Here is a 20,411-nt window from a genome sequence, read left to right on the forward strand (position 1 = left end):
CCATTGAGAGTCACTGCTGCTATGTCTTCCATGAGGTGTCCTTGACCTCCGAGGCCACTAAGGGATTTGTGGTAACCACGGCAGCGCAGGGACTCATCTCCATGCCCCTTTCATTGCTCCACAAGGTAAACACAGACACTGACAGCTTTTTTATTTCGCTTACAGGGCGGCCCCGGACACTTGTACCTATTGAAGAATAAGGTTGCCACCTTTGCAAAAGTGGAGAAGGAGGAAGACATGATTTTGTGAGTGCGTGGTTTTGCCACCCATGTTAACAGAAAATACAGGAGAACAAGAAGGTTGGGGGGTCTTGCTTTAATGCCTGGAAGACAGTTCCTTTCTTTCAATATTCCATTCTCCCGAATAGGAGACTCAGTCTAGAGAGTTGATCACCCAGTGGTGTGTCTCGAATGTGATTTAATGCATGGATGGAGTTTTACTCTCTTTCAGCATGTCTCTGACTCACTGTATTATCCATCTATCATTATTTGGTTTATTTCGAATACAGCATGCACTGCCAATTGTAAAACTCCATGAATGTGATTAGATACCCAATAAACAAGATAGCTACCCATCAGCAAGTAAGGGGACAGAGTAATGTGACACACCATTTCATCCCTTGTTAATCCTAATTCTGGATGTTGGGGACTCCTATCCCTCCTCACACTGCACTCAATAGCACATATTTCTGTATTTCTTACGTTATGGGGCACTAGTCTGGCAGATGCAATGTCTTAGTGACTCCATAAAACATATTGCCTCCAAATAAATAAAAACATTCAATCTAATACATGTGGTACTCTAAAACGTTACTGTTCAGTTTTCGTTGCCATCCTTTCTAGTTATTTCTGTGTGATGTGGAAGTGCATCATGGTCACAAAAGAAAACTGAACAATAAAGTAATCAACTTTCTGCTGCCAACGGGAGAGTAGAACTGAGGCCCATATTTATACTTTTTCAAGCAAAACTGCACTAACACAGTTTTGCGTGAAAAGGTTTACTACTGGCTACCGTTGCAAGACGCCGGTCAGGCGTCTTATTTATGGGATGGCGCAATCTGGTGCTAAGGGTGGGCTAACGTCATGGAAAGTTACATTAGCCGGGTGGGGGTGGCGGTATGGGAGAAGGGGGTTTTGCACCAAAAAATTATGTTAGGCTGGTTAGAGAAAAAAAAGATGACTCTAACCAGCCTAGCGCCATTTCTGGACGCTAAACCTACCATACCACATGACTCCTCTCTTATAAAAGACAGGAGTCATGCCCACCACCCCAATGGCCAGCAGAGGGGAAAAGGGTCTCCTGGGAATGGCCATTGCATCCAGTGCCATGTAGGGGAGCCCATTTCAGGGCCCCCAATGGCACTTTGAAAAAAATGATAAAATACTCACCTCTACTTACCTGTACTTACTTGGGATGGGGTCCCCCATCCTCTGCTGTCCCTCTGCTGTGGGTGTGGGTGTTCCTTGGGTCTGGGGAGGGCACCTGTGGACTTATTCCATGGTGTTCCACCATGGACATAGGCCCACAGGTCACCTAAAGCCTGCCCTGACCCAGGCGTTAAATAATGGCGCTAAGCAAGCTTAGCGCCATTATTTAGGCCCGCCTCCCTCCCGAGCTCCATTTTTGCATAGGAGGATAAATAAGGCGCCTGGGCCTTAGAGTCATATTTTGCCCGGGAACACCTACCATGCATCTCATTGACGCAAGGAGGAAGACATGATTTTGTGAGTGGCATTGTTTTGCCCATGTTATCAGAAAATGCAGGAGTACAAGAAGGTTGGGGGGGTTCTTGTTCTAATGCCTGGAAGACAGTTCCTTTCTTTCCATAGTCCATTCTTTCGAATAGGAGACTCAGTCTAGAGAGTTGATTACCCAATGGTGTGTCACGAATGTGATTTAATGTATGGATGGAGTTTTACTCTATTTCAGCATGTCTCTGACGCACTGTATTATCCATCTATCATTATTTGGTTTATTTCGAATACAGCATGCACTGCCAATTGTAAAACTCCATGAATGTGATTAGATACCCAATAAACAAGATAGCTACCCATCAGCAAGTAAGGGGACAGAGTAATGTGACACACCATTTCATCCCTTGTTAATCCTAATTCTGGATGTTGGGGACTCCTATCCCTCCTCACACTGCACTCAATAGCACATATTTCTGTATTTCTTACGTTATGGGGCACTAGTCTGGCAGATGCAATGTCTTAGTGACTCCATAAAACATATTGCCTCCAAATAAATAAAAACATTCAATCTAATACATGTGGTACTCTAAAACGTTACTGTTCAGTTTTCGTTGCCATCCTTTCTAGTTATTTCTGTGTGATGTGGAAGTGCATCATGGTCACAAAAGAAAACTGAACAATAAAGTAATCAACTTTCTGCTGCCAACGGGAGAGTAGAACTGAGGCCCATATTTATACTTTTTCAAGCAAAACTGCACTAACACAGTTTTGCGTGAAAAGGTTTACTACTGGCTACCGTTGCAAGACGCCGGTCAGGCGTCTTATTTATGGGATGGCGCAATCTGGTGCTAAGGGTGGGCTAACGTCATGGAAAGTTACATTAGCCGGGTGGGGGTGGCGGTATGGGAGAAGGGGGTTTTGCACCAAAAAATTATGTTAGGCTGGTTAGAGAAAAAAAAGATGACTCTAACCAGCCTAGCGCCATTTCTGGACGCTAAACCTACCATACCACATGACTCCTCTCTTATAAAAGACAGGAGTCATGCCCACCACCCCAATGGCCAGCAGAGGGGAAAAGGGTCTCCTGGGAATGGCCATTGCATCCAGTGCCATGTAGGGGAGCCCATTTCAGGGCCCCCAATGGCACTTTGAAAAAAATGATAAAATACTCACCTCTACTTACCTGTACTTACTTGGGATGGGGTCCCCCATCCTCTGCTGTCCCTCTGCTGTGGGTGTGGGTGTTCCTTGGGTCTGGGGAGGGCACCTGTGGACTTATTCCATGGTGTTCCACCATGGACATAGGCCCACAGGTCACCTAAAGCCTGCCCTGACCCAGGCGTTAAATAATGGCGCTAAGCAAGCTTAGCGCCATTATTTAGGCCCGCCTCCCTCCCGAGCTCCATTTTTGCATAGGAGGATAAATAAGGCGCCTGGGCCTTAGAGTCATATTTTGCCCGGGAACACCTACCATGCATCTCATTGACGCAAGGAGGAAGACATGATTTTGTGAGTGGCATTGTTTTGCCCATGTTATCAGAAAATGCAGGAGTACAAGAAGGTTGGGGGGGTTCTTGTTCTAATGCCTGGAAGACAGTTCCTTTCTTTCCATAGTCCATTCTTTCGAATAGGAGACTCAGTCTAGAGAGTTGATTACCCAATGGTGTGTCACGAATGTGATTTAATGTATGGATGGAGTTTTACTCTATTTCAGCATGTCTCTGACGCACTGTATTATCCATCTAACATTATTTGGTTTATTTCGAATACAGCATGTACTGCCAATGGTAAAACTCCATGAATGTGATTAGCTACCCAATAAACATGATAGCTACCCATCAGCAAGTAAGGGGACAGAGTAATGTGACACACCATTTCATCCCTTGGTAATCCTAATTCTGGATGTTGGGGACTCCTAACCCTCCTCACACTGCACTTGATAGCACATATTTCAGTATTTCTTATGTTATGGGGCACTAGTCTAGCAGATGCAATTACTTAGTGAGTCCATAAAACATATTGCCTCCAAATAAATAAAATAAAAAAATCTAATACTTGTGGTACTCTAAAATGTTACTGTTCAGTTTTCGTTGCCATCCATGCTAGTTATTTCTGTGTGATGTGGATGTGCATCATGGTCACAAATGAAAACTGAACAATAAAGTAATGATCTTTCTGCTGCCAAAGGGAGAGTATAACTGAGGCCCATATTTATACTTTTTCAAGAAAAACTGCTCTAACGCAGTTTTGCGTAAAAAGGTTTACTGCAGGTTACCACCATTCCAAGACGCTGGTCGGGCGTCTTACTTATGAGATGGCGCAAACCCGGTGCAAAGGGTGGGCTAACGTCAGAAAAAAGTATGCTGTGGGGGTGGCGGTATGGGAGACAGGGGTTTTGCACCAAAAAATGACGTTAGGCTGGTTAGAGAAAAAAAAGATGACTCTAACCAGCCTAGCGCCATTTCTTGATGCTAAACCTACCATACCACATGACTCATCTCTTATAAAAGACAGGAGTCATGCCCACCACCCCAATGTCCAGCAGAGGGGACAAGGGTCCCCTCGGCATGGCCATTGCACCCAGTGCCATGTAGGGGAGCTCATTTAAAGGCCTCCAATGGCACTTTGAAAAAAGTGATAAAATACTCACCTATACTTACCTGTACTTACCTGGGATGGGATGCCCCATCCTCCGCTGTCCCTCTGTTGTGGGTGGGGGTGTTCCTTGGGTCTGGTGAGGGCACCTGTGGACTTAATCCAGGGTGTTCCACCATGGAAATAGGCCCACAGGTCCTCTAACGCCTGCCCTGACCCATGCGCTAAATAATGGCACTAAGCAAGCCCGCCTTCGGCCCGTGCTCCATTTTTGCACGGGGATAAATAAGGCACTTGGGCCTTAGAGTCATTTTTTGCCCGGGAACACCTACCTTGCATCCCATTGGTGCAAGGTAGTTTCCCGCTAGCAAAAAATGACTTTAACTCCAAAACATTGGCGCTAGACGGGTCTAGCACCAAAGTAGGAATGATGCTAATTCAGCGCAAACTGAGTATAAATCTGGGCCTAAGTGCTTCTAGGAGTCACTGTTCCATGTTTTATTGTTTGTTGACCGAAATTCTGGCATAATTCTAGCCCTGCTGGGCCTATCTCTGACACACAGGGCACCTCCTCCGTGAGCTCTCTGTGAACTGTTCTCAGTGTATTTGAACATAGATGAGTGAGATAGACTCATACAAAGTTCTGCTTTGGGATTTTCCAGTCAGATTCACAATGGCCTGCTTTGTGATACATCCTGCTTCCTATTATTCTTTTCCAGCTTCTGGAGAAAGCTGAGCAGACTCATGAGCAAGATGAATCCAGAGCCAAACATCATCCACATCATGGGCTGCTACGTGCTGGGCAACCCAAATGGGGAGAAGGTAGGTATTGTCCAAAGATTTTTAAGGGTTTCTGCATCAACTGCTTCAGCGGCTGCCCTTAATTTCACCTACAAACACCTGAGGTCACTTGATTTCCATGAATCTGGGGATTAATTGAGCTCATAACTAGCAGTCAGTTAGTTATATATAAAGGCGGTGAACCCTCCAGCTGCACTCATTCAATGTGTAAACCTAAGGATGCTAATGCTGAATTATGTACAGAGCTTGGGTGCTACTGAGCAGGGCCGTAGCTTGGTCAGTGAGATTAGGGGGCCGTGAACTTCAGATTTTCCAACAATCATGCTGGCATATAAGCTTTAAATAGAATAAGCAAGGGCTTAAGGGACAGTTCACAGGGAGAGGACTGCAGATTGATAGGGATACTATGTGAGGCAAAACATAGTATTTTTTAAAAAGAGTGTGTGTGTTTTTGCGCATGTATGTAAAAATCCTGGTGAAATCTGACAGGCACCTCACCATACCCGACTGAAAGCACCTGTACCCAAGTATTTACCAGAAAATACAATTATTATGGGGTGTAACACCTCAAACACCTAACTGAAGCTACGCCCCGGCAGTGACTGACAGCATACAGAAGCGTTTGATTAATTCTTGCAAGTGAAGCAAGAAGGTTATGACTTTGTCAACGTTTACAATTCCAGTGTACATGTGCTTTGTCACTGCTTAGAGTGAGGAAGGACCTGTATTTCTTCCTTGCTGTGCCATGCCAGTGGAAAGAGCTGGTGATCTGGTCATCCATTAATAAATGCCCCTTGAGTTGCTTCATCAACATTATGTGCTGATGCATGAACAATGATTATTAAGGTCATATTTCTGGAATAAATTAATCCCAATCACATTTTCAATCACAAGCTGTTTGCTGACACAGCAGCTCAGAGCTCTATGTCTACTTATGCCCTCTGCTAAGCTGTTGTGCCCCCTTGCCCATGCAGAAGCACTTGCAGATAAAGCTACAAATAAATCTCCTAGCTGGTGCAACCACTCAGTCTTCTCTGTGCTTCTGGTCACTTGCACATGTGGAGTCGGATCACTGAGAATTCCTAGTGCCACTTCAGCTGGTTACCAGTGGTGTTCTGTTGCCCTGCCAGTGGAGCGAGTGAGGCAGAAAAATCACCGTGTTGCTCTGCCGAAAGAGCACAAGGGGTCCATAGATCTTAGCCGCCACCAGCCGATGGGGACTCTGGGTCCTATGCAGTGTGTCACTGAAACCAAGCTATACCTAGCTGATGAGCCTATATCAAGGGCGAAACTGGTCCTGGGTTGTTTTTGTTTCAGTTCGGGGAGGACCTGGCTTGGCAGTTCAGGCTGGACTGTTCCTAATGCTGGAGGGACAAAAGTGATTGGCATATAGCTGGGTCCAAACTGAGGTGGTATGGTGTGCAAAATAATGATGGATTGAGATGTGGCCTTGACTAATTACCGGTGGCTGAGGTTAAGTAAAGCGTTCCATCCATCACTTTTTGTACACTTTAGTATGTCGCCCTAAGTGGGAAGGGTATGCCTGGATGTGGGTCTTGTGCACATCCTCTAATCCTGGATATACTGCCCAATCCTTTCATTTTTCATAAGTTGATCAATTTGGAAATTCAATGTGGCTGTCATATTTTAATTTCACTATCAATATTTAGATCGTTTTTGAGTAAAATATATTTACCTGGACCAGGTTATCATTGTAAGTGGTGTTTGATCCTAATTGTAATTTAGTTGTTCTGCATCTTTATAACGCACAGTCTGCTGTCGTGTGGACTACCTCAGTACCTCAGCAAGTGAGTCTCTAGTTGCCTCCACAGAGTCCGAGTTGCCCTGGGCTGATATGTTCTCAGCCATGAGTTCTCGTCTGCTTCTGGATGGTTGTCAGGCTCTCATGGTCAGTGAGCTGGCTGTATGTGATCTCGGTATGACGGAGACCAGAGGGCCGCTAGTCCAATGCAGTGGTCTCCTTTACGTTCAGAAAACGCTGCCCAGCTCCTCGCGCCAAGCCGTAGGACAGTAAAGGTGAAAGATGTCCAAAAGCCCCCAGAATAAATTGTCTTGGTTTTGAGTATTTCCGATGAAATCCTTTTAGTTAAAGAAGCTGGACACATTTGGTCCGCAAGAGCTGAGAACGGTACCTGCGACAAAGGTGTGGGGTTTGAAACCTCTGAGTGACATTATGGTCGCTCTGCCGAGCCTGTGGTGATGGATGGCCGTGCGTGACGCACGACTCCTGCCGGCCTACGTGCTCCCGCGCCTGCCGCCGGTGCCAGCAATACTGCAATTGATCGGCCGCTCCGGATGCTGCTGTCAGGATGCGGTATCCGCTCTGCAGAGCTTTACGTGCTTCTGTCGCAGCGGGGAGCAGCGGCACACTGGACGAAGCTGGGCGGTGAAGCAGAGGGAGGGGAGGCTTCGTGGGGCGCAGAGGTCACAGTTCTGACTGTGGGCTCTCCCTTCATATTGCTCTTCTTCCAACGCTCTTCTGTGATGGTTCTTGAGAGCGATGGATGCGTTCACGGGCCCGGCCCAGTGCCCTGGGGGCATTTAGCCTCCATTTTTTTCACTGCGGCGTACCGCATGACTAACCAACTCTCCGCCCCTCTCTCTTCTTGTACAACCTCTCAGCTAGCAGCGCATTCCAGCTGAAACTCGGGGCATCTTGAGCCGACGATCTCTCAGGTGATCGATAATAGGATGCCTAACTTCTCTACAACGTACGTTTTTATGTCAATGAAGGGAGAGGTGTGAGTATTGCAGAGAAAGGACGGTGAGCAGAGAAGCCCTCCAGCAGTCCCAGATTGTCGATACGAGTTGTGAAGATTCTGTAGATTTTGTATAGTAACCACTCCACACGATTCCAAGTTGTACCTGGTGAGGAACTGTACTCAGAAATGTCAGCGGTAACGTGCCTGGAATGGGAAAACCATGACGTAAATGGCCTGCTAATTTCTGGACGTGTTATTTCCCATGTCGGGCCTCGAGCTTGAAATCACCAATGAGTAGAGCGGTGATGCGTCGGGTCAAGATAGTAATGGGCCTTATATCACCATCACATTCTTCTAGGCAGCTTGCTTAGAGTGGCACCCTGAAGGTCCTGTTTGACAGCTACTTTACCTCACCTCCACCTATTTCTCATCACTAAAGCTGTCATCAAAGAGAACCCTTTGTTTTTTTAGCCAGGTCCACAAGAATAATGAGGCAGGGGAGCGCCAAATTACAATGCAGGATCAAATAAAGTTTGCTGCAAGAAAAGGCAAATTATAGGGCATATAATAATGTGGCACATTTGCTGCTAGTATTACTTCACTATTTTGTACATTTTACACATGGTAACACTGTCTGGGCAAATTTTTTATCTCAGCACCTGTTTAACAATCAAATGCAGAAATGAGCAACTGAAAGATGATCAGTTAACCTTTGCCAAGGACTTTCCACTGCTCATGAACACATCGCCACGTTTGGGCTATAAACAATTTTTGTTGTTAAAATCTGCAGATTATCAATTATGTGGCAAATGCATCAAACCCATAATTATGTGAAGAAAGCAGTAACCACAGAATAGCATAATCCAGTTGCCCTGGTTATAGCATGTTTGCTCTCTTACTCCACAAAGTGCCCATTAACACCTAGGCTGTGTTTACATTATCTCTGCACGTGTGATGGGGCATTTGAAGTTTAGAATTGTGAGCACAGACCTTAGCTGACCATTAATCTCTTAAGTGCTGTATTGGCACCTTAATGAGGTGAAAATATATCTCCAGGTACACAGTGAGTTAAAGAGGCACTCAAATGACAACCCAAATCATCTTCCAACAGTGCTTTACATAAGCTGGTACTGTCAGGTATTGAGCACCTACACTTCTTTATTTTGCGAGGCAGAGTACCTGCACATCTCAGCCGACGTGCAGTATTTTATTAGGAGAGTACCAGCACTTCTCAGAAGTAAGTAGGTACTATGGTAAATAGGTACCTTCACTTCTATGTTTCCATTTCAAGCACTGTCTACCACCTTTGGTGTACCTGAACATGGGTGTTGCTGTTACCACTATTTCAAGGCATTGCGTTTCAGTATGGACAGGTGATTTTTCTCATGTTTTCACGGCGCTTTTATTCTCAAGACACAGTATCAAAGTAGTTCTCCAGTCACATTGATGCCGGTAGTAACCATTTCACAAGAGTCACAATTCATCAATATTTCCAGCTGGAGGTGGATTCTCACCTCATAAAGGTGTCAGTTTCACCATTCAGTGTCTGCACTGCTGGAAAACATAACAAGGAAGTCATTAAATTTTGCAAAGAAAACCAAAAGCTGGAGAAGCGTCACAAATATTGAGAGATTCCAATATTTATTTCACGATCAGTTACTATGGGTATTTGCCTATCCTGTTAAAAAAAGACTGATATATCAAATATTTTTTCTTTCGCTAGTCTGCTGGATATAATCAAACTGTGATACTCAGAGACATGTTTTTTTAGGTCTTGCCACCAGACAGTTTTGGCTGTGCTCTGTCCCTCTCTACCTACAGGACAGATGAGCAGTCATCTTTTAAATGGTTTTAAACCATTTCAAGATGGCCACTCCGCATGCTCATGCATGCACACAAATACACATGTACAGCTACTATTGTGCAATATTTTTTCGTGTGCTTAATGAAAAAACATTCCAAGATGTCCACAGTGTGTAAACACTTTGAATCTTTTTATTTTGCTTTATGAAAACCTCTTCCAAGTTGGTTGTCACACACATACATGTATGGTGGCCATTCTAAAATGGATTTTCTTATGCTTTATAAACTAAAAAGCCAAGATTGCTGCAGTGTGTTTCCACATATATTTATGCATGTGCACGCATGGCTGCCATCTTGGAATGATTTATGAAAAACCATTTCAGGATGGCCACCGTATGTGCACATGCATAACGTTCAGCTGGGAATGCTTTTATTTTTACTTTAAGGACAATAAACACTGGTTGCCATCTTACTATGGTTTTGAAACCAAAACATATTGATAAAGCCAATAGGCCTGTGCCTTAATGTCACCAGAAAGACCAGTTAGCTATTGATTTTAGGACAGATTGTTTAAAGTGCTGCAGCCAGGGTGACTACTAGCCTAGGAGGAATGCACCACTTTCATTGCAAAGGCTTTTTCTGATTCCCTTTATGGCCACCATTTGAAGCTAATTGCTGCTGTTATCCCTATAAGGCCCTTTGAATATCACACTACAGCTATTGCATCTACTGCTATGACACTAATACAAATATTTCGTTTGGCGAACAACTTTCCCTAATTCCCTCACAAAAATAAACCTCACAGAAGAGCATCATTTCTCCATATTTGTTCATATCTATGGACAGCATTATACCAGTCGGTCAGCATTATACCAGTTTTGATCAAAGTCAGGAAAGCTGTGAAAATGTTTTAGCAGTGGCATAACAAAGCCTCCCAAAGCCCCTGCGGTGCGGGTGGGTCCCCGAGCTCCAGGGGGCCCCACAGTAGAGCACCTAGCCTGACTGAGTCCGGAGGGGGGCCTCTCCATGTTCTTTGCACGGGGGACCCCCTACAGTTTCGTTACGCCACTGTGTGTTAGGTGACCAAATCAATATTAATCAGTCTAGAAAGACTCAGTAGTACCACAAAAATAATTCAATAATTGAGGTCACCCTTCTTTAGAACTGGAAGTCTAGCCATGAATACAGCTGAATTACTTTAAAGAGAAGTGTCAGTGATTTTTCCACACTTGAATTACCTCTTCCACAGTACAACAGTTCCCATGTACTTAAAGGTTCCTCTAAAATCCTTCCAATATCTTTCTATGCTAGTGAGGCAAAACCTCCTGAAGGATGCCATGAAGTCGTTCCTAGCACAGATCATCCCTCCTCCTCTTAATACTTCTCATGTAATCGGTGGGCTGATCATTTGCACATCATCCCATAGTCATGCCACAGCAACTCCACAGCGAGTTCCATGTAAAAATGCCAATGTGAAGAACATCAAAGTACAAAACACCGAGGGGTAGATTTATAAACAGTTTCACTGGATAGGCCTCACAAAAGTGATGGTAACCAGCACAAGATGTTTTTTCCTAATTTACTTTCCAGTGCAAAACTTGTTTTGCGCTGGAAAGTACCCTATAAATAACACAAAGCAGTGCAAAGCACTGCTTTGCGTTACTTAGCTTCAAGGGGGCGTTACATGGGTGGTACATGGGCGTTCCTATGCAACCTCCCATATCTTTTGATGCAAAACCCTATCTACAAACAATAGTAAACAAGGTTTTGTGCGAAAAGGTAACACCATTTGAAAGGAGGCGTTAAAAGGAGAAACTTTTCATGTCTCCTTTCTTTTCTGACTTTGCATGTGTGCTGGACTGCGCAGAAAACATACTAAGTAGTAAAAGTTTTAAAGTGTGTCTAAGCATAGTATTTTGTACTGGAAGGGTACCCTTTCAGTACAAAACCTATGCTAGACTCATACACACCCTTGCGCTATGGTGCAAAGGTGTGTGTGTCGTGCACAGCAGCTAAAATCTGAACCGTAGCTAGGGAGAGGCTAGGAAATAGCCATATCTCTGTAGATATTGAGCTCTACTGCTCTCTCGCCTCCATGTGTGGTTCCTGCGCTGCTTTCCGTGTCTGTTTTATAAATCAGGGCTTGAGTATTTTTCACCAACACTTTTTTATCTATTTTATTGTGAAGTGGGAAAGGGGGTGCAGTAGGATTTCTTTCCTCAATTTTTTGGTGCCTACTCAGTTCTCCTTTTTTCTCTATCTTTCAGCCAATCTCATGGTTTTGTTGCATTTTTTTCTTTCGTTGTTAGTGCTTTTTTTGTATGTGTTTTGCCATTGTGGTGCAAAACAGGTCCCTTTTATCCACTTTCCTTGCATACTTCGGCAGAGGAACTCTGTTGTGCATTTTTGGTCTTAAGTAACACTTGTGTTTTTGGATAAAAAATGGGAAAAAATCTAGACTACTGATGTAATTTCAACAGTGATTTTGATGACAATATTTTGAGGCAATGTTTTTTCTTCACAGGCAATGTTTAGTACTGCACATGCAATACGTTGATGCTTGGCAGCAAAATATTGTGATACTGGTTACGCTTTAGACTTCTCAAAGCCTTAATTTATGCAAAAGGTCCATTGACTTTCACGAGGGCGTAAGCAACATTTAATAGTAGACATTGGCAAAGCCAATATGTCTCAACCCTAAAAGGCTGAGCTATTGGCTTTGCCAGTTCTCTTTGGTCTGGCCTTCAAGTGTTTGAAGAGGAATGTTAGCTCAGGGCCAGCAATTGTGGAATGCATTTTTCACTAGAGATGATGGCCCACGCATAAACATGCATCGTTACGCATGCGCTAGCGTGCGTCGCAACACTTGTACTCTCATGAACCCTGACACACCAGCTTCAAATTTGTTATTTTTAACTTGTTGTTTGAACAGGGTGGACAGCGATTTCAGAATGGTAAACTAAAAGAGAAAAAAGAAGGGTGCACAATCGGAAAAAAAGGAACAAGCGGCCCATACACACTTAGCATTCGCCAGTCCCTCTATTAAAAAATAAATAAATAAGAGTGAATGTTTGAAACAGGGTACAGGACGGGAAGCAGGTCAGGTGAATAAAAGGAGAGTGCAAGGGTGGCAAGGCGTAGACAGATGAACAAAACATGCGAAAGAGAAAGGGGACACATGCACTTAAAGGAGTACAGAATGATAAATAAATATCAGTGCCCTCAGGTCAGTAGTGGAAGGATAAAACTCATCCGTTCAGAACACTGTGAGACCAAAATGCTCCTGGGTGGACAAGAACAGGAGAAAGGGGAAGAACAGAAGCACAAGATAGACAGCAAAGTCATCTATTCTTGACCAATGAGCTGATCCTTAACCCACTTTGAACTTATACTATGTATTGGAAAACACAGATTTGCCCACAAATAGGTAATGCTGTTTTTGCCTGAGACATAAAAGGAATTTCATTCGAGTTGCAATTGTGTTTTTTTACTGGAAAGCATTGTTTCTCTGTTGCCCTGTCTGGCATTGTCAGCAGGCTGCACAGCCAATCGTTTTTGGGCTCCTTGATTATGACTTGAATTTCATAGTGTAGCAAGAAACATTGGTAAACAACCCCTTTGGCTCCCTGTGAAGTTGGTGGAATGAGAAGCTGTCAGCACAAACGTAGTTTGGTAAGGGCAGATGCGCCCCAGGCTCCAGATTGAGATTCCGTTTGCAATTACTGCTTCCAAACAGCCTTTCATCAACCTATCATGTCTGTGAGCTGCTCTTGTTATAAAGGAAATAAACTCGCAACAAAATCTTTATTTATTGGCAGCACTTGGCTTTCACTTTGCCTTTTGGTCACACCACAACACTCTGGGCCCCGTTCCGAGTAAAGAGGTAAATTCCAACTAAAACACACAATTGTCTTCTTCACAAATTAGAATTCCAAGTTGTGAGCTAATTATTACACATTGTAATTACCCCATATAGTAATTACTGCACAAGATAATTATAGAACTTGGGCACAATCACACGTTTGAATGACTGGAGTGAGGTATTTACCGCAGCATTGAAATACAGACACAGCAGACTGAAGTATTTACCAGGTCCGGTAAATACTTCCATTTCCAGAAATGGAGCCGTAACATTCAGAATTCAGTACTAACCATACTGAATTCTGCAAGTATCTTTATTTTCGTCGTATTTTTTACTTAGCTGGACCTTACTCCTTTAGCTTGGACGGATCATTATTGGGTCCAGTTTAATTGGTTTATCTCCTTTTGGAGTAACCCAGGCAATTATGATACTCCTCACCAGTGCTTTATTTAGTAAATAAAAACGTGCTGGTGCCCAAAGCCCTTCTCCTAAACACGCAGCTGCTGCAATTAAATGTGCAAGCACGGAATACTGAGGCAGCGTAATCCTGAAGCCATCTCGGGCCTCTTCAATCCATTTAAAGCCATTTTTCATTTTTCTTTTTCTCCGTCTTTCCCAACCATGTCTTTTGCTTGCAGGTAATGCTTGAGGCAGAAAAATAAGTGCCAGCTCTCAAAAATAAGTTCTGGTGCTCCGCTCCAGAAACAACAAGCACAAATTAAGCACTGTTCCTCACCGTACTAGACCTTTCTCTAAAATTACATCTAATAGCCTGCAGCTTGCTTTGCAAAACAACACCCCGACTCCCTTGGGTTATATTGACTGTGCTATGCAGGATTATGATAGCTGGTTGCTTACCTCAGTGGAGAAACTTGCCCCTCTCTCCCGAATCGGGCGCTGAGTAAGAACATTTTGTTAAATCCCTGGTTTTGTGAGGCCCCTAAACAACAGAAAAAAAAAATGCAAAAGGGTGCAAGGGGCATAGAGAAAAAAATTACAATTAAGAGTCTAAAGAACTATATAAAAAGGCATTGAAGAAATATGTAACCATGATAAACTCCACAAAGAGAGACGATTATGAAGGAAGGCTAGAAAGGGCAGGGAATCAACGAGTGAAATCTTTAGGATTGTAAATAAGGGTGGACAGAGCTCACAGAGTTCTACTCCATGGAATTCCACAGAGTTAGCTAAAAACTCTGTGAAATTCCATGTGCAGTGGAACTCCGCCTGCCCTCCCACCGCACATTCAGGCCAGGGTGGTATGCCGTAGGCAGCGAAAGCTGCAGTTTCAGACCTCCTGTGCTGACACAGCCCACCGACCTGGAGCCTGCTGCTGTCAACCACTCCTGCTCACTTCTCTTCACCAACCACCCTCCTTCACAAACATGCTACAGAGGGCCAAGTACATCCCCTGTCTTGCACCAGCCTTGCAACTGCTTCCTCTGGACTTACACACAGACTCAGACCGCCATTTCTTTAGGGTCCAGCACTAGCAGACCAGCTCACCACCAGCAGCCTGGTATTTTCACAAGGTACCTAACCTTGCTTGCTGCTGGGCTCTGAGGCACTCTTTCAGGTCACACACATCTCTATCTGGCAGGGGCTGCCAGACCACCACTCAGCAGCTGATGCTCCCCCGGTCTCCAGCTCTCCCTGCTGGTCTCAGCACCATACCCCACAACACCAATTCCTTTCCCAGGGACTCTGGGGAGACCGGTTCTTTTCAAGTGTAGCTCTGACTGCAAGTTTCTCTTTTTCCAAACACAGACCCCCCTCATATGCAAATCCTGTCCATGTCCAGTGCCGGCCCCATGTGCACACATAGAAGAGAAAGCGAAAAGAGGGTCTGACCTGAATTTTTCTGTCTGGGTCCAGGGCCCCTGTTCCCAGTGGCCTGGCTCTCTGCATCCCTCTGCCCCCTGCTTCTGGGCTGCTGAGGACAGTGAAAGGAGAGAGGCCTGGATCCAGAGCTGGCACTGGTGCAGCCCCTCAGCAGCAGCTTGTAGCAGCTCCACGCTGCAGACCTACAGAAAGCAAAGCATTAGCTAGGGGTCTCCTTGCCTGTCGTAGGGCAAATGTCTTCATTTTGGGGCGAGTGTAAAGTGCAGCCTACACAACGCAAGCCGGTGAACTCCGCTCTGCTGGCAGGTTAGCGGAGTTTTGGGCTGATCTGCACACTCCAAGCGGAGCGTGAAGTGCCAAAAACTCCATTAATTCCACTAGCGGAGAGGAGCTCACTACCACCCCTAATTTTAAAGTACTTTGCCGATACAGCTGCTTGCCACAGAAGTAAGGCTCCATCAGCCGAGTGGTGCGAGCAACTTGCAGTATTGTTTCACAATTAAATTCAGGAAATCCAGAAAAGTCTATCTGTTGCCTTAATATCAGTAGTGGATGATTGTAGTTTTAATCTTACTCCTTTTAATCCTGTTGGCTGTCTGAGTTTACCACTATCTCTTTGGAAGACTCTAGATGTGCTATTCTAAATCTCAAGTCTGATTCCCCTGATGATCCTTGCCCCCCTTTCATCATGGCTTTGGGAGTAGATGTTATCAACCCTATCCTGAATGCGTTGCTGAATAGATCATTGGCTACTGCGCCTGTTTGTTGGAAGAGGGCTAAAATTGTCACTCTCATAAAAAAGCCAAGTGCAAACCCTTAAGTGTCAGGCAATTATAGGCCCATTTCCCTTCACCCCGTGCCTTTTAAGTTAGTGGAAAAATGTGCAAACTATTAGCTGTCCAACTACTTAGAGTCTAACAGGTTACTTCATCCCAGCGAATCAGGCTTTAGGCCAAGGTACAGTACAGAGAATGCCTTGTTGGAGGTCTCTGAACTGACTAAATGAACCATTGATGCGGGTGGGAGGACAGTCTTGGTATTGCTGAACCTGTCAGCAGCAATTGACATGTTTCCACATGCGAGTCTTTGCGCCCTCTTTTAGGAGATTGGCCTTTGGGACAACGCCTGGAAGTGAATGAAGTCCTTTCTTGAGGACAGGAGTCAAGAAGAATGGTTACCCCATTACTCCTCTGAAAGCCGAAGGGTCTCAGTGGGAGTTCCTCAGGGCTCAGCGCTTAGACACACATTGTTTAATATCTACATGCCCCCTTGGCTGAGATGGTGGAATAATTCGAGGCTAAAATAATTTCATTCATGGATGATCCTCGGATTTTCTTCGCCTTTGGTAAAAGGATGCCATTCAACCCTGTCTTTCGGTGATTTTTCGGTGGATGAACTGTAACCAACTTAAGTCTAACACTGAAAAGACAGAGGCGCTCAGTTTTAGACACAATAATGTTCTCAATTTCAAAGACTACTGGCCTGTAGGGGTGTCTCCGCTGGAAACCCAATTGGAATCTGTAAAAAAAACTTGGGGATCAATTTTGATAATAAAATGTCTTTCCATAGTAAATTATCTTGGTGGTTGGCTTGTGCTTTGGTATTTGACGTATGGCAAAAAAATGTTTGCATGTTTGCATTTCCTTTCAGCCTCGATTAGGATTACAGTGGTATGGGCACTGGTTAAGTCTAGGATTCTGAGATTCTGCCAATAACCATCTGGTCAGGATTCCAAAAGTTCACCTGGCTAAATCAGATGGATGTTCTTTCTCTCTGTTGGGTTCGGTGGGTTAGAACAATCTTCCTTTAGTGTTGATACAGATCAATGATGCAGCATTATTTAAGAAAAAGCTCAAGACATGGCTTTTCATGCAGAAACATTTATCTTTCCTTTTTTTCACTGACTATACCACACAGTGCCAGGACACTCTTCTGAGTAGGCATGCGCTCTAGAAATCTTAATACATTAAAATTTTCTCCCGGTAAATTTTAGGAGATTTGATCTACCAAAAATAGTTGTGAACATTTTTGAGGGTTGCAGTTATAACCACAATACCCAAACATTTTATTATGTGTAGTAACAAAAAAAAAATCAGAATTTAACACCTCACTGGTAATCGGCCCTTGGTAATTACTGCAATCCACCCAATTTGCCCTGGACAAATTTCACCTAGAAAGAGTAGAAAATATTGCCCAGTTAAAATAACTGGAAATATGGAAAGCTCAAGGCAATGAAAGTGCAAAACACCAATACTACATGTTAAACCTTATTCCGACCCATGGAACTTGCAATAGGTGGCTATTACTGAACTTAGTTAATATAACAACCGAGTTAACCCTCTGCAACTGCTACAAGGTGCTGCCATTTCTGCCCATTTTTGCCCCGCAACTCAAATAAGGGCATCAGGCATAGATGGTCAAAAGAACAGTGGGATGGTTTGGTCGAGATAAACTGGGAGATAATAAGGTGGGTGTGATCAGACATAAGCTTGTAATCAAGCTCATTTACCTCCAAGTGTCATTAAAATTACCAGCTGTCTTGATTAACTTTCTTCTAAATTCAACAGTTAATCACTTTGTAAACACACCTGTGATTCAATAAGAGAAAATCTTTAGGAAAGACACGTTTATGTTTAAAAGCTTCATTTTGAATTATAGTATGAACAGTTCACATCTTAGTTAATATGGATATAAACACAGATATGACAGTCCATTAATTAATTGTAATGTGAATCTGAAAACAAGGGATGGACTGCGGGCCAAATTTGGACCTGATATCCACGGAAGCACACAGTTTTAGCAGTGATCAGTATCAAACAAGAGCGACTACATGGTGTGTATGTGTCAAAAGAAGGAGATTTTTAATGAATTGGGCCACCCCTTGTTTTCTTTAATGCTCTCTGATACTTTCCACAAGCTGATCCAATCAACAATCTAACAGCATGTAAAACAGCACATGATATGAATGTAACATGTACTATGTCTATCAAGAACTATTACAAGTGGCTAAGATTAATTCAAGCATTCCACGCATCACTTTTTTGTTTTTCTATGAGACATCCCAAGCATGGACGTAGGTCCCAAACTTATTTTTTCCACGCCTCAAGGTATACCTAACTGATGAGTTCCAAAAGGCTCAAATTGGTTTGGGGTTGCTTCTGTTCCTGCCTTTAGGGGACCTTGCCTGGCTGTGCAAGCAGGATTGTTCCTATTGGAGCAGGACCCAGACTGATTTGCACATGGCTGGTCTCAGTAGAGTGGCAGAGTCGACTGGACTGCAGTCCTGAATAATTACTAACAGCTAAGATTAATTACTCATTCCGCCCATTACTTTTTTGTTTCCTAGCAAAAGAATCTGACTACTTTATGTCCTCCTTGAAAAAGCCTTGCCTGCTTTTTACTTTCTTACAAGAAGACTTTTCTGCCACATTTTCTCCTAGCTTAACCTTTGCAGGTTCGTGTGCTGTTCTTACTTTGACTATTGCTCATCTGCCCTTGAGAGAGCCACTCTCTATGACAACTTTATAGGATTTGTCTGCTGATAGACAAACTCTTTGCTGTTTCTCCTAACTGTAAAACGCTTTGGCGTTTTCTCCTGGAAGAAGCTCCAGCTCGTTGATTTTGAAGTGTGCAAAACACTGGTGCTCTGTTTAGCTCATTGCAACCGATTGATGAAGTCTGAAAGAATATAGGAAAAGGCTAATTTTGGAGTTGGTATGGAATGCACCACAGTTCAGAGTACCTCTGAATAAGACTACCTTCATCGAGGCTGGATGTGTATCTGTAAGCATTATTTTCAGGGCTTTAGAGACACATTAAAGGCCTAATTACAGTCTACCGCTTCAGCTAACAATATGGTTATAATCTATGCGCAAATCGCATGAGGTTAGATTTACCCAAATTGAGGTAGCAGATATGGCACATGCTCTGTGCACATCAGAATGGGGAAAAATACAAGGTACTAGCATTTTAGTCTATATCCCAAGGTGTCCCATATGTTATTGGTTAAAAATTGCACATCCTGCAACTTGAAAACTCCGTGAATTTTCACCCAGTTTTTTGGGCGAGTTGTGATCGGGCCACATAACCTTTATAGACAAACAAAATTTAAGTAAGCCGACAGTGCCTCTTATAGCAGTTAAAGATGAATTTTTAGACTTTTATGTGACTTCAGTAGTGGAATACTCTTGTATCTGATGTACAAACAGTCATTACTTGTTTCTTATATCTTAACACAAATGAAAACTAGGATTTTCATCACTGGTTGAATCTATTTTCTCTCTTCTCAATTTCTGTGCACCATCACATGTTTGCTCCAGGCCACCCCATCTCGCAGTGGTAGTTTACTTTACGAATGTCTTTCCTTCAGTCATTCGTTCGTTCGTAAAATCTTTATTCTGATTTACAATAATCCATAAAAGAATACCGTTAAAACAACAAGTTCACATTTCAAAAAGAGCATGCATATATCAAATAAATACATATAATAAGAGGATACAAAAATACAAAGCCAGAGGCACTTATGAATCATTGACATATCAGATTGTTTAGGATGCGCTATCATTGGCTGTGACTTGGGAGGCCCAAAGTCATAGACATCAATAATGAAAGAAGTGCAAGACCAGAAGGCATTTACTACCCAGGGATATCATTGGCATATCGAACTGCCCAACACACATCTTCATTACCCAGTCTCAGTAAATAACATAAACCATCCAAGCTCTTATATTTGCTCTCCGCAATATAGCTAACAGGAATTCACGCCTTGGGGCCTCATATAAGGAGCTGAAAAGCACAAAATGACGTGTATTTTGTACCGCAGAATAGTCACATGTGCACGGGGTAGGTCGCGGACCAACAATACTGGGTGGGGAAAGCCACAACCACGTGGATCATAAAAAATGTAAAAAGAAAAAACACCTGCGATAAAGAGGTTTAATCACTCAGGACAAATAAGGTTCCATGTCATCTGTTGTTGACAAAGGGGCATATCTTACCAGTGCACCCATGCTTTGACCTTTCCTTAATCTGATGCTAAAATAGTAAATTAGAAAATAATCTTTTATTACATCTTTTGCCTTTAAATGCAGG

General features: G+C 43.5%; 1 protein-coding gene across 5 annotated transcripts in view; it reads left to right on the top strand.

Annotated features, from left to right (window-relative positions):
- Window positions 1-20,411, top strand: part of NSMF (NMDA receptor synaptonuclear signaling and neuronal migration factor) — a 183,638-nt gene that overhangs the window by 135,357 nt on the left and 27,870 nt on the right. For all 5 annotated transcript variants that reach the window (XM_069241389.1, XM_069241392.1, XM_069241388.1 and 2 more), the window contains 2 exons: window positions 166-245; window positions 5,009-5,111. In XM_069241389.1, the coding sequence (XP_069097490.1) occupies window positions 166-245; window positions 5,009-5,111 (183 nt within the window). The remainder of the gene's footprint in view (window positions 1-165; window positions 246-5,008; window positions 5,112-20,411) is intronic.

Source organism: Pleurodeles waltl, chromosome 6 (genome assembly GCF_031143425.1).
Source record: "Pleurodeles waltl isolate 20211129_DDA chromosome 6, aPleWal1.hap1.20221129, whole genome shotgun sequence".
Lineage (NCBI taxonomy): Eukaryota > Metazoa > Chordata > Amphibia > Caudata > Salamandridae > Pleurodeles > Pleurodeles waltl.